Source organism: Haemaphysalis longicornis, unplaced genomic scaffold (genome assembly GCF_048455015.1).
Source record: "Haemaphysalis longicornis isolate Haplotype H1 unplaced genomic scaffold, Haemaphysalis longicornis Haplotype H1 scaffold_10, whole genome shotgun sequence".
NCBI classification, from domain to species: domain Eukaryota; kingdom Metazoa; phylum Arthropoda; class Arachnida; order Ixodida; family Ixodidae; genus Haemaphysalis; species Haemaphysalis longicornis.
In genome coordinates, this window is record NW_027526204.1 from 84,308,673 (window position 1) to 84,324,110 (window position 15,438).

At 45.9% G+C, this 15,438-nt stretch overlaps 1 protein-coding gene across 1 annotated transcript in view; it reads right to left on the reverse strand.

Annotated features, from left to right (window-relative positions):
• The window catches only part of LOC144158861 (uncharacterized), a gene marked incomplete at its 5' end in the record, with an annotated part of 86,857 nt that overhangs the window by 19,110 nt on the left and 52,309 nt on the right, over window positions 1-15,438 (reverse strand). Inside the window, 4 exon segments of the mRNA XM_077690033.1 lie at window positions 1,145-1,239; window positions 3,076-3,213; window positions 5,240-5,445; window positions 6,402-6,536. Of these exon segments, the coding sequence (XP_077546159.1) occupies window positions 1,145-1,239; window positions 3,076-3,213; window positions 5,240-5,445; window positions 6,402-6,536 (574 nt within the window).

Genomic DNA, 15,438 nt, shown 5'->3' on the forward strand with positions numbered 1-15,438 from the left:
TTCTTTACAAGGGAGTCCAGCGGAGCATTTTAAATGTGGGGGATTTTTATAGAGTGCCCGTTTTTTAGTTCGCAGTTTAAATGCGCACCACTTAAACAGAAAAAGTAATAACTCTTGCTATTTAGAAAGATTCCGGTACCAATAACCCTTGAGCTCTCTGTCTCCGAAAGAGCTCGACGGAAGTGATAAAAGATATTGTAGGTATTTTGCAGAGCCTTTCTTGAAAACAGTGCGGAAGATAAGGTCCTCCTTTCCTTAATGCTGGAATTATACGCTTAGTCTTGTGCGTGTTGTAGTACAGCTTTGTGTATATTCTGAATAGGCCTAGCTTCTGCCTCAACAGCGCTGCTTTCATAATGGCATTGCAACGCTTCGTCACTCTAAGCAGATAATCCATCCACGATTGTTGCAGAACGACGAAAATACTTCGAAAACGAGCCAACGCAAACAAACCTAACAACAAGAACAAGACACCAAGGTGCCGCGTATTTAGGTAGTCACAATGACACGTAGTAGTTAGAACAACTAAATATACCATCATGGACCTGTTCTACAATTGCCAGCTCCAGATCTTGATTGTTGAAATGACATAAGTGACACTGGGGCTATTAGGAGATTCATGCAGTGAGTCACAGAACGTAGCCCTCGCCAGTCCTTTTTGATTTGAAACGTTTTGTATTTTATCTGGGTGACCAAAAAACTCTTTCAAGCAAATTTGTTCTAAAGTTCTTCGCTTCCTTCCTCCCTTTCAAACTGGCGATATTTATGCATTGTCAAGACAAATGTACGATAGTGGGCTAAACCTTTTGGTTGATACTTAACTGTGCCCACAGCGCAGATCTCGGCAAGAGGCTTCTGCAAGAATAATGGCCAGTTGAACTTTGAGGAAAGCCCATTGGCCTGAGTTAAAAAAACCGCAACGTTTTAAACAGGACGCTGCTTCGCTGACACGCGTCCGGTCGCGAAGCACGTTTCAGTCATTCCCAGAAATATATACCTTTTCGTACCAGAATTTTATTTTTCTTACGTTTTTTAAGGTGCCGCGGCGCATAATATTTACTTGTGCGAAGAGTATACTGCTTTGTCTTCACAATTACCAACAATGTAACAACAAAAAAGGACAACGTAAGAATCTGAAACGTACTTTTCAACGGCGATGCCATTAGCATCCCCTTCTTCAATGACGCTATTGTTCAGTCCAAGAAAGTTGCTGATAACGTGTATCATGGCTTGCGCAATCTGAAACAAAGAGAGAAGATTAGCTGAAAGGAATAAAATTTACACATGACCAATTGAAAAGAAAAACAGCTAAGCTCAAATAAGAAAGTTCTTCCTTATATGAATGTGCCCCCCCCCCCTTCCATTTACTCTGTTCATCTATGTAAACAGACTTGTTTCCGAAGTAAACGCGTAATGCGAATATAATGTGAATAAAATAAGACTGGAAGAAAAATAAATTTCGGTTGTGCTTGCCAGAGACACATGCATTTGCTGATATGAGGCTGGCCATTAAAGGTTTTCAAGAATCATTAATCGTAGCTCACACCGGAAAAAATCGTTTTTTTTTTAATTCTGCAACATGCATGGGCAGGAAAAGTGACGATGCAAGGGCCATGCCTTTGGGAAACCACGTAAGTTTCTGAAAAGAACTTTGACGTTCGTTTTTTGAAGCCACAGTCGCTTTCTGCGTTAAGCCGATCAGTGGTGATGAGGGGCATTTTTCTCTCACAGGCCTTTATTATTGTTTATAGTACCCTCTCAACCTTTGCGACGTGACCTATTAGCACGTCGCGTCCGTTCTACTTCAATCTTCTCATTGATTTCTGTAACAATAACTAATGAATCATTAGGGCTGTTATGCTGTTACTCTTTTCCGTTTTCCGCACTTATTTCACGCAAGAGTTATGCCAAGTCTACCACATTTCCTCACAGTCTACCTGGCAGCGTATGTGACCTACATCCGAACAGCTTGATACGAGTCCGTTTGCTTAGTACAATTTGATTCATTTATTTGGCCCGCTTCTAATTTTAACCTCATGTATTCATCAGAAGAATGGACATACAGGGCAGTAACAGTTAGATACGATGCACTCTTTTGAAGTAGTGCTCCGGCTGTTTAAGGATATTTACCGAAGGAATAATTGTCCCCTGTAACCGCGATACGGCGATGCGATGTTCCACGTGTGGGGTGGCACCGTAAGTACTCCGTGCATTGTAAATTGTGCAAAGAAAAATTGGCTGACGAGAACAATACACCTTAATGCGAAATTAGAGTGCAGCGCGGACTGCAGTGTCGGTGACGGCGCCTAGCTACTGCGTCTCTGGAAGCGATGGCGTCATGAGCTAATGCACCATAACGCGCGCTACTGTGGCGTGATCCAGCGGTGTGCCGCCGACACCGAGCATGTCTCGCACGGACTTGTCATACTGCCCTTTACATCACACTTTCGCCATAATTTCTTCCTCCGCTTTCCTGCTCGCTCTTTGGTCTCCCCTTTGTTTGCTGGATTAAAACGAGGCAGAAGGCGACGAAAAACCACAAGAGCTGGCACTTAACTGCGCTCTAAAATGAAATAGGCGTCAGGGAACTGCTTCTAAATGTAAATTATTTATTGCTTATTTTGTCATTATTTGTCTTTACGTACTGTGCAAAAATGTGGATGGTCACGTTGCTTTATTATAATTAGCCATTTCCAATTCTGGCAGAAATATTTCAAATGGCTAATAACATGCAGTCCAATTAAACTGTAGGCTAATAAACTGTAGTTGTCAAGCCAACTGTAGTCTTATCAAATTATTGAACATAAGCTAGTTTAAAAATGAGTACAGAGAACTTCAAAGTGTACAAAATCATTTTCTGCAACTCGTAGTATAGAGTGACTAGCTGCCTACAAGGAAATGGGCCTAGCAGGAAATGGGCCTATTAGGCTCGTGAACTAAGTGCCACTAGTATCACATCGCAGAATTGTTGTCGGAGCGTCGCTGCCAAGTCTCACATAAGAAATGGTTTGCCATATCGCCTTCTACCGAGTAAAATAATGAAGACTATATGCACTAAAGTTAGGCAATGCTCACTTTGATGTCCTTGATCGCATACTCCAAAACGGGCTCAATCTTGTCGGCAAAGCTCTGAAGCTGATCCGGCCGGATGCTGGTTGGGTCGTGCGTCAGCAACTCCAGTTCAGACGTGATGTTCTCGGCAGTCTGAAAGCTCTGCAGGCGCGTCAATGCAAGCAGGTATTTATTTGTATATCCCTTCCACTCCAAGATAAACAATGTACTAAAATGAATACGGTTCAAAAAGGGAGCACACAAAAAGCAATGTAAAAGCCAGTGAAAGTGTGCACCAAATAAATTTGGAGTTCTACAATTTACAAACAGGTGGTCGCCACCAAGTACGAATAATTTCTGAGCTGAAGAGCTCTCCAAAACATTCTGCAGCCCAATTTCCTTCCGGATCCACGCTATGATTTTAGTTACCATTCAGTTTTTCTCTGTTAAATAGCAATTCTCAAGAGATTGGAACATGCCCCTGTTGCAATCTGCACACAGCAGTAAAATTTTATTCCCTCATTTGCCACTGCCTCCCATTTTTAATAGCCACCAGAAAGTCCTTTTTTTGCGCAGCGACTAAATCCTTCCGTTTTAGGTTGTAGTAGGAATGTAGTGAAGGATACTGTGCAATCTTGGAGGAACAAATTACACACACTTGCAACCAGAACAGCTTTGTTTCCTCTTAAGCTTTGTGCGGGCAGCTTCTCTTTACACACCTTTTGTACGGCCCATTAACCTAGGCGAAATCGTTGTTCAGTATTTACAAGCTGTATGCGCTAAAGAACAACATGATCTCAGCGCGAACAACAAAGCATACCGCATAAACGTCCTGATCTTAATACGAATATTCTGGAGCAGTTCGCTGAGTTTTATTCGGAATAAATTTATGAGGAGTAGCTAAGAGTCTTTTTTGTGGGTTTATGTAGGTCTAGTTACACAAAGCGCAGCAAAAGCTGCTCTTGAACATGTGGAGTAAAGGTGCCGTTTTCTTGTAATTTATATCATGGTGTACGAAACCCGCAGTAGGGCAAGCAGATCCCTGTGTTCTATCCACGGGCACGGAAGGTTTCGGGTATGCTGCGTGTTCGGGGTGTGTACGCACCTGGCGCGTAATGCGTTCGGAGACCTGAAACCTGAATGTGTTAGGGTAAAATACATACTGAAGAGAGCTGTTCCCTTCCTCCGAGTTAATTGTTAAAAAGGGCTGCATTAATTCTAAAGAATGTCGCCTCCATCCTAATTCCTCTAAGACCCGTGCGTACGGTAAATTTTGTCCTTTTCTTACAGCTTACTTGCATAGCGATCATGAAACAACCCTTAGAATGTGTGAACTTTTCCCAACTTTTCAGCTCTAACGCAACGAAAGTTGGAAGGTTCGGTTTCGGTTGCTGTGAGCCATCAGGACGCGAAAGCGAAAGCTTCTCATATTGTATTCCGCTGTATAGGGCGGGCACAGCGCGCTGGCCCCACCGATTGCGTCCGGGGAAAGTTTCTCTCTAAGAACGCTAATCTCCCCGCCACAAGGGTGGTGCGTGACTGCTCGCACTAATAGGGCGGGGAGCGCCTTTTGCGGGTCTCTAAGTGTCCAGAGCAGTTAAGCTCTCCGTGGCTGGGTTGCTTAAATATTGCATGACCCGCCAGCACTAACAGCGCGGATGATTATCTCTTGCGCGAATTTCGCCCTTACCATAGAGCCCATTTCCGAATGCGGAACCTCGCGCCAATTGCGTCGTTCTGCTATGGATGACGAGCTGCAGCTAAGTTACGTGCATTAGTTTCGGACAGTTACTAGCACCATCTAATTGTCCCTCCCAAAGTCATGCATCGTGTTGTTAGGTGTCGTTACGAAATCGCGACATACGCATAAACCCTTGGGTACTTAACGCCTTGTTTTCACGGCCCTCCAGCACGTCAGAGTGATGTCGATGTTGCAGGGTGCGGAAAACTGGACTACTCCACCGTTGTAACACTAAAATTGAATTTAAAGTTATGATACAGATAATAACTAATATTTCAGGTAATAACCTGAACTAGGCGAGCTTTGCAGTAATATCCGCCGCGGGAATTAGTGCCTCTGCGCATGTAACGCTTTTCATTGGGACATGTTCCCAAAGTTTTTGTTGTGTTGTGTTTTTTGTTGTGTTGTTTTCGCTCGTTCAAGATAATATTTGATAGCGGAACTCACTTTGTATCGACAGTGCTGTGCGGATGCCTTCATCCAGCCTGTCTGCCCATTTGGAAGCAGGCGGCATTTCCTCCGTGCGTACTTGTACTCGCTGGCCGGGTTGTACGCCCCGTACGGACACTCCGCCTTCGCCACCGAGCCGTGCGCCACGGGCGTCCAGTGGAATGGGCCTTTGTCCGTCTGCTGGAAGTCTTCAGGGCACGAGTCTGGCATGAAAGGAGACCGCTTACGTAAGCATTATATAACCGAAAAAACGTTCTGTGCGTTTCTGAAAGATCCCGGAGAAGTACAACTACATGAAATTTTAAAGCGAAACTTTCTATGCTCCACTGATGTTGTATGTCGCGTTGAAAACCCGCGGGGGGAAAGCCAACTGTTTCTCACTATAATGTTGATCCTGTGTGAGGTGAAAGGAAAAGAAAACGTGCCAGTGGTCGGAATCGAACTTGGGTTCCTCGAGTTCTGAATCCGACGCCTATCCAGTCGCCCCATTCCGACAATCATGCACCCTATCGTCTAAGAACGACGTGGTTAAACACGTAGCATCGTGTAAAATCAAATGACAAAAGGTTAAAGTGAGTGACCCCACTGTAAAAAGTCGCAACTCCGTGCGAGCCCAAGTAAAACCTCAATGAGTACAAGTATAAACTCGGACGACTACAGAACAATCCCGCACAAGGAAGCTTCGCGCTCACCCATTGTCATCGGTTGACGGAAAAGTGCATGATTTTTTGTTTGGTTAACGTTATTGAGTCACTCTAAACAGTTATTTTGTACACTCAAGAAGAAAAGTTTAACACAGCTATACTTTTCAAATTTGAAAGGTTAATATAAGGACACTGACACGGCTGCTCGACTGCGTGCAATCGAGCGGCCATGACACTGCTACAAGGGACAAGCTTTACCTATAAACCTTCCCTCAAATTTGTCATCCGGAAAGAGCACGTGCCGGTTCGAAGTAATAACGTAGAAATTATGTGTGTTAAATTTTTGTCGTTACGAACCTAAAAAAAATGTTATCAACAAATTTTCTTCCACTCGCCGTCAAGCGAAGACTTCGCCCCTTCAACCCTTTTTCGTGGCACATAAGCTTTACTTATACACGCTAAGAATTCAAGCAGTTCACTCGGGTAGGCTAATCAACAGACCTAGGGGTACCCACCTCTAAGTTCACATAGGGCACCTCCGTATCCGGCAGGGCAGTGGCATACGAAGCTGTTCACGCCATCTTCGCATTCACCGTGGTTCTTGCACGGGCTGGACAAACACTCATTGATGTTTTCTTCGCATACATCACCTGGGAGAAGAAAGGTAGGCAGAGATTCGATGTCATGGCTACAACACAATGAAGGGTGTTGTCAAACAATGGGCTTATTTATGTTTAGCTGCTTTCATTTTAATCTTCCATTAGTACCTGCGTCCCGACAGGGGCGAGGCAACATGTTACTGTTTAAAATATTACTTGTATTTTCCGCTCCTGAAAGGTAGCCGCCACAACGGATTAGTTTTTAGAGCTTCAGGCATGGTCGTTATCCGCACATCATACAGGACATATTTTTTTTTTTTGTTCCAGTGTAAAGGTCGGGTGTTCCCGTCATTATTGCCATAATTTCATGCCCAGGCAGGCAACAGGGCAACGGCCTCGCGGGCGTAGAGGCTGTGTGCTGTGTTTCGGCCCTGAGTGCAAGACGGAGGCAATCGCGGGAGCTGCTGGGTGGATCGACCGCGCTTTGTTGCGCGAAGTTACACGCGGCGGCTGCAATGCGCGGCCGGGTCCAAGCAAGCGCTAGGTTGGGGCGTCGTGTATCGTTGTGCTCGTGGGTTGGGTTGGAGTGGCGCGTATTGTTGAGTGCCCTTGCATACAGGGCCCGCAACGGGGAGCGCGCTCGGAGCGAGCGCGCCCCTCTTTTCCCGAATACGAGGTTTTTTCGATTGTAAGTATGCGCTGATCGGGCAGACCGGGTTGAGTCGTGGCTCGTCTCTGACGTGGTGCAGCGGGCACATAGCGACCAACGGCCTCAATGTATCCTCTTTGTAACCAACTGTAAAAAATGTAAATAAAAGTTTTCGCTGCGTCTCAACGAGTCGTCCCCTTCATCAAAGCCGCAGCGCTGCACTAAACGCAGCGCAGGGCTGGCAGGAACTCCAAGGGTCATCAACGCCCGCCTCGCAAGGAGGCGATTTGAAGGAGAACGAGGTTACTAAGAAACATGTATTGCTATTTTTTCAGAGAAGGGAGTGCCTTTTAACAGCGGCAAAAGTTTCCTTTCTAAGGGGTATTATTCTATAGCTAGTGTTCCTTCAATTACTTCATATTAGGCGAGACATCCAGAATCAAAACGAGCAGCCAATTGCAAAAAAAGTGTTTTCGTACGTTATTCAATTCGGAGTCATCATTACGTACAGACGAGACAAATCGCAGACGTTCTTACCTACGACAGGGCCAAGGGAAAGTACCGAACCTCTGAGACCTGCACCTGCACCTGCAATAATGTAATGTATGCCTGCCTCCAGTGCGTACCGTGCAAGTCCCCTCATGCATAAATTACAAATTCGCTTCCCCTCGCCGTTTGTTTTGCGTCCGCGCCGCGCTAGCTAAGTGGCTAAGGCGTCGTGCTGCTGAGCCCAAGGACGTTCGTTCGATTTTCGTGCAGCGGCCGCTTTTCTGATGGAGGCAAAAGCGAAAAACGGTTGTGTGTTTGAGATTTCGGTGCACGTTGAAAATCCCCAGGTGGCCTAAATCAGTCTGGAGCCCTCCACTACGGCGCGCCTCATCGCCTGCGTTGCGTCGGCGCGTTAAACCCTACATTGAATCAAACCAATTCAAAATTAATCGAAGTCATCCACTACGGCACGCCTCATCGTCTCTGTAGCGTCGGCGCGTTATACCTAATAATCAATCATTCATCTCAGACGTTATTTTTTCTGCAACTATTGCTGATGAGCAAATGGATTTCTACAATATTTCTAACGAGCGTGCAACGACAGAAGTGTGCGGTGTTGGGGGAAATTACAATACATGTGGCAGCGTGCACTACGCGTACAGCAATCTTCCCTGGGGTACATTCCGGTTACGTCTACTTATAATTTCGGCACCAATATTTTGCACTCCGAGATGTGTGAGATACTTTCCCCTTGAGCGGGTGCAACTGGAGAATACCCTTAACTGCAAGCCATGGGGCTGCTACCATAACGTATCATTTTGTCTTTCCTCACAACGATTCTTAATTGAAGCACAACAGAAATGTAATCAAAGTTTGCTCTAAGGTAGCCGCTTCAGGATACCGACACGCAAGTGATAAAGTTCGTTGATCATTCAGAGGCGTGCTCAGTTCGTTCACAGAACCTCGGAGCCAGATTTACACCTGCGGCTCCTCCATAAATAATTTAGAGAAATGCCGGATATTGTACAGGATATCCGGCCATTTTTTTTCGGTCGGTCCGTTTTTGCCGTCCTGAAGAAAACGCGCGCCAAGATAAGATATACGCATAACAAAGAGAGAGTTTGCTCTCAGCCTTTAAAAATTCAAACAAGCCACCTTTTTTCCTGCGTTTTCTTGTGAACTCATATGTTTACAACCCCCGGGCCCAACCCAGTGAGCTAAAAATCAAAACTTGTATCACAGCGTAATATATCCTAGAAAAGCTGATGGGGGCTAGTTTAAAATAATCGGTCACCATATTAGAATAAAGCATCATAGCTGGGATAATTCGGCCAAAGTGCAACATTTGTTATTTGTTTTCATTATACAAACCTTTTCCTTTATTGTTTATTGTGTCTGTTTTAAGAGCATAGTTGGAGGCATGCTGTTCTGGTCTTAGAAGACGCATGCGAGTGGAGCCTTTCAAGCTAAAATTTTCTAAATTTCTTTTGGGCGAAGGTTTTCATATTTTAGCACATACTACGAGTTTTTGTAGATGTTTTCCTGAAAATTGCGTATAACAACGAGTTTTTTTATAAAAGCAGAGACACCCAAACACAGACTGCAATAGACTGAAATGGTTGTTCATTCTTGATGTTATTTCGTAGATATATCTCGTATTTTATCAAAAAAAAAATCATGGATAGTTAGCGACGGCGCTCTGGGTTAGCTCGTGTGCTTTAAGCTGCAGGGCATTGTTTTGCAATGATAGTTTAAAAAAATCATAATTATGTTAATTTCTTTTGATCTTTTTGAAGGAGGCAGTGAGTACATTTTTTATAAAGAACCCAGTTTTGCACAAAATTATAACCTGCCACGTAAAGTTTGACCTGTGACATCGTCAACACCTTTAACTTGCAACACTGCATCAACACTATGACATTCGTATAACTTCTGCTCAGCGGGAGTTATGTTGCGTACGAATATTGCTGCTACGTAGGCGAGGCAGTACCTGTAACCAGTGCCATATATGCCATCAGTGAATGCTCTTAGCACCAAACATAAAGTACGAAGAAGCGCCTCTAAAATCAAAACTTTGACCAGCTGAGTACAGAGGAAATGAGAAAAGTGGAGAAAGTGTGAATTATGGAGAACTTATTTGTTGAAGATAAACTAGTTGCCACAAGGTAGTTTTAACTAGACATGGACAAATGGGTAACAGAGGAACAACGAAAGCAGCAGAATTATGCAATCTGGCATAGAATCAAGCTTAGCCTTAATTCCCTCCACGAGGTGTCTCCATTGGAGCCTTAAAACTGCTCCCTTTACGGCTGATACGGACGGGAGAAATCTAAAAACAATATAGCAATATTTGGTGTAAATTCATTCCAGGGGCACAAAAAAGTCTGAATTGGTTCATTTGGGTCAATAAGTGTGTCCAACAACATCTTGCTTGCTCTCCTTGATATGTGGAAAACAGACTCCGTCCAAGCAGGTGCTCATAGAGCGCTCTTTAACGCAACTCTGGGGGTGCGTGCTACTCGGTGTGTATTTAAGAATGCGCTTTGTTTCGAGTATGTGCACAGATTTTAAAAGGAAGCTTTCTATGCTCCACTGGTGCCATCCATCGTTACGCCAAAACGCGCTGCAGGAAAGTTAACTTAAACCAGAGCTTCGAGAAAAAAAAAACGCTTCCTGTGGTTGGAATCAAACCTGGGACCCTCGCGCTGTGAAGCCGACGTCTACCCTATTGTGCTATTCCGACACGCTTGTAGCAGTTTCGCGTTTTAACCATCTTTCTCTTAAAAAAGGGGCTTTTAATTTTTTATAGTCGACCATCCTAAAGTTTGGCCACAAGTTGCTGTGTCATTCATCGCTTCATTCAACTTGTTTACTGACTAACATACCGTATTTACTCGATTCTAAGCACCCACGTTTTTCCGTGAACGCGATGTATAAAGTGAGGGGTGTGCTTAGAGTGGTACGACCGAAATTACCAACACCACCGCAACTTCTTTTCGCGAACGTAGGCAGGCGCCAGGAACACTTTTATTTGGCGCACGTTCAAAACAGAAGTAGGTACAGAGTGTGAACGTACCGCTTACGTGAGACTCAGTCACTCTCACTACCATTCGAGTCCGTTGTGCCGCTTAGGCCGCCTGTCTCAGTATCCCCCAGGAGGCCGTCTTCTATGCCATGAAGGGGTTTGTAATAGAAAACTTCATCAACTACTTGTCCCAACGTCAACTCGGGCCAGCTGCCACGCGCCTGAAATCCACCTTGTGATGCTTGCTTAGAAAAGGGAGTGCTTAGATTTGAGTGCAAACTTTTAAATGCAGATCTTTTCAGTAACTCACGATGTCACCCGCGTTGACGTCCGTAGTCGTAGTCCGCACCCCTCCCCCTACACTATATAAAAAAATACTATCCGGCGCCTGGTTTTGATCCCTCGACCCTGCGGGCGGAACGCAATGTACATGGTGCTCTACCCACTGCGCCACAAAGCCGACACAGAATGGGAGGCTACGAACGCGCCTTTTATCCTTGACTCATTCAAACTACGTCAAGAAGCTGCTGATACAACGCATTCACTGCCACCAACTCCCCAAACACTAAACGTTAACGCAATACACCCACCCCCTATGCGACGCATTTACTCGAGTTCCCTCGCGGGGAGATGGGCCCAATTTTTTTACAATTTTTTTCGCCGAAAGTAGAAGACGGTGCTTAAGATTGGAGGGTATTTATAATCGCAATAATACGACAGTTCAGTTTGTGAGTCCTTTTGCAAAGCGTTGTCAAATGTACGTGTGAGGAATAAAGCTTTGCGAGCGTGTGCTACTGTGGGGGGTTGTGACACCGCGATAGGTTGCAGTGCACGGACATATTGCCTTATGAATGACTATACTAGTGTTCACGCACTTATTAAAGTTCCATGTTTCTTCCAGCAGATATTGCTTTAAGGACGACGAGATAAGTAATATGCATCAGGATGATATGGTGTTGTGCAACTGAACATCAAAAGGTTTCAATCGTTAAGTTATACTATAACTACAAGATTTCTCTCGCTATAATTTTGCGTTCCCGCTTCGCAAATGCCACCGCCAATTCCACGTAACAATAAAAATTGTTCTTTTTGTTGAGAGGCACACTTCATAGTGATTTATCAATGTGGCGGAAAGTTTGAGCAAAAGTGATGTAACCAAGATTTAATGACTTAGAGCACTGATTGCATTTTCCAAAAGACATCCGTGTGGGTGGTCAACCTAGACGATCCATCATTGTATTTTTGTAGCACAACAGTGGTATTTTGCGCATATCAATGAGTCAACACTAATGCAAACAACACAAAATTACTTTTCTGAGCTTTAGTAACTTTTGTGTATTCTGGCGCGAAACGTAACTGCTTCACAGTTGCGGCTGATAGCTTCCGTGTCTTTGGAAAACGGAAAAAGAGCCTTCTAAACTCTACAATGAACACAGTGTGTATGTCGATAAAGAATAGCCGTGCGAAAATATTTTGCACATCTGATTTTTATACCACCCTAGGTTTAGCCTTCCTGAAAGAATTCTGGTCGGCATAACGAGCTAAGAAACACTTATTTCTTGCGTCAATTGTAATCATGCGCTTTTCTTTACCATCAATGTGAATTGTTGCATGTGACGAATCATGTAGATAGCCTGAACCTTTTTGAATACCCGAATACAGACTGTAACCCCTCACCAGACTTGCGGTAGTTTTTACCCACGAACGTGAAATTGACTACTATCCACAACGGTGGAAGTGTAGTTGGAAAATACACGCCAAAAAGCTTTTAGTCGCACAACATATCGAGGAAAACCATGCAGCCGAGAAGCAACTATTTGTCTCTTCTTTCGGTACACGCCCACTTCTTGCGACACAGTTGGTTGACCAAACAGAGACATCGCCCTTCCGCTGTTTGCCGACGTAAAGCTCTTGTGAGGCCGGATGTGACGCTAAAAGCCTCGCCCAATACTTCGCGCTTTTACTTGGAGCGCAGAAGCTGAAGTGGACCATGAGCCGGTGCAGAAGGGAGCGCATCCACACGAAAGGCTTTGCAAACACTCCATTCGCTTGGAATTTCTACCTCTCCACCACGTGGACATGCGCACAGGACAGAAGGAATTTCGGTTTCAGCGTAGGTGGCACAGGAAAAGGAATGCGAGTCCAGAACTCTGCAACCGTTTTTTTTTTTCGAGTGCGGAACACTCTTGTCACACACAGGCAACATATTAGTCTCTGAAGAGGGTGTGTTTCTTCCGCGCCCTCACCTCAGGGGGCGCCGAAACATAGTACTAGAGGACCCCGTGTTGCTAAGGTAGAATCATGACGAGCCGTGGTATGGAATTCCGATGCAATTTATTCTTTCTCGATGCGCTCGTTGTTAACGTGTTTGGCGAGGCACATAAAGAACTTTTTGTGACATCAATAGTTTTACTTTTTGTTGCCACTAGACGGCACGTTTTCCGAGACAGAACGCGGAAAATGTATACCAGGAGCAAACACTATCTCATCATTCACATGGGGTTAAAAAAAACAAAAAGGAATATAATAGTGATTGTGTGTAAACTATGGAAATCTCGGCATTTGAAGCAGGGTAGTGTCTCAAGATTGCAGCATGGTACACATACCTTGCAGGCTTTGATGTATAACATCAGCAGTCTCCCTCAAAACCATCGAACCTCGTCCTCGAAACATTCAGGCGTTGTGTTGAGGAGTAACATCACTTAAGTAAGCGACGCTTAATGCGCGCAGTTGAAGCGGTAATCTGTAAAAGCATTGCATGCAGGCCTCCTTTGGCCCGTGGAACCTTCGTTTCATCACATCTGGGTCCGTATGACAATTTATTGTTATTGAGTAACCAAATGCTGCCAGCCCCCGCACGGGGCACCTTGAGCAATCTTGGTGACGGTACTGGCGATACCGCGGACCCCGAGCCCCCCAACATAAGCTGTGTCCTACCGTGGTGATGTGTTTTTAAGGTGAAGGGTAGAAACCTCTAACGGTGGCCGTCGGAGCCGTGGTCAAGCTCCGGCCGATGGGATCCCTGCCTGTCTACCAGGCAGGGAGCTCCGGGACCTCTTTGACTACCAGGGTAAGGTCAAAGGAGAAAGTACCCCCGTCTCCCTGCTTTTCAATGTATCATATGGTATTTTCTAAACCCCCCCCCCCAGACGTGATCGGCCCCCGAAAAGGGGCCGCTTCGAAGTTTCTTTTCCTCCTTTGCAATCGATCTCTCCCCCAAAGCCTGATAATTTCTCGCGGTTTCTGATCATGGAATCTGTTGACAAGACAAAGCCCATCACTTCCCAATCTGTGTTTCTAATCTCCAAGTTTCTTGAAAGCCTTATCGGAAAGTCGTATAAGGCTAAGAAACTCACAACGGGAGAAGTTTTGATAGAAGTAGAAAGCAAGCAACAATCCTCTAACCTCCTCAAGCAAACGCGCATGGTAGATGTTGACATCAAGATCACGCCCCATCGCAGCCTAAATAGCTGCCAGGGCGTGATCTCTGATCGGGATCTAATGAATGAGACTGAAGCAGACCTGCTCGAGGGCCTCCGAGAGCAGGGCGTGACAGCAGTGAGGCGAATCACCATACGCCGAAATGATGAAATAATTCCAACCAAGCACATAATCTTGACACTTGACCGCTCTAACCTTCCTGAGTCGGTCAACGCAGGCTTCTTGAGATGTCCAATCCGACCCTACGTGCCGAACCCGCGCCGCTGTTTCAAGTGTCAGCGGTTTGGGCACGGCACAACGTCTTGTCGTGGTAAATTGACGTGCGCAAAATGTGCAGCACATGATCATCAAACTGACAATTGTAAATCCGAGAACTTCACCTGTGCCAACTGCCAGGGACCACACGCTGCCTATTCTAGGAGCTGTGGAAAGTTCAAAGAAGAAAAACAGATCATTGCCTTGAAAGTCAACGAAAACATCACCTTCCCAGAGGCACGGAAGAGGTTCGCCTCCTTCCCTCTGGGCAGGTACGCCGACGCAGCTCGCCGGGGGGCGGAGCGGCGTCTTGTTTCGGCGGGGACCCAGTACCGAGAGTCGGACTTGGTCCCGCCTCCGCCCCCCCCTGGGTTGCCTCTGGTAGCCCAACCCGCCACCACGCCGCTTGCTCAGGCAGCAGCGGTTGTGGTGGCAACCTCTTCTGTCGGGGCCGGTGCCGCTCCCGTCTGTGCCTCCCCATCGTCCAGTGCGTTGGAGTGTGCCATTGACACCACGAGCCCCGCACCGGCTCCCTCCGCCACCGCACCGCCCGTGCCACTTCTGGTGCCTCCGACACCACCGGCGGTGGCGGGTCAAACGAAGGGCCCCCGAAGGGGGGCCAAGTCCGGGGGGCCCGGTTCCACGGGCACACCCAGGACATCGGACGACGAGATGGACGTCGTGCCGTTCTTGCCTGCAACGCAGCGCAAGGAGCGGCCTCCGACGTCCAAGCCTACCGATAGGCCGCCCAAAAAGCCCAATCCAAGAGTCACAGCCCCGAAAGACGACACATAAACATACACACTCCAGTAGCTCTCACACTAAATAATGGGAAGAGAAAATATTGTTCAATGGAACTGCAGAGGCCTTCTGAATAATCTTGACGACGTGTATGAGATTCTGCATACCAATCAGCCAAGTGTAATGTGTGTTCAGGAAACACATTTGAATTCTAAACAATCAAATTTCTTGAATAGTTACCTGGTATACAGGAAAGACAGGGATGGCTGCACACACTCTTCTGGCGGTGTGGCCATAATCGTCCGGAAATCCTTAGCATGCCACCCTGTCACCTTGAACACTATCCTTGAGGC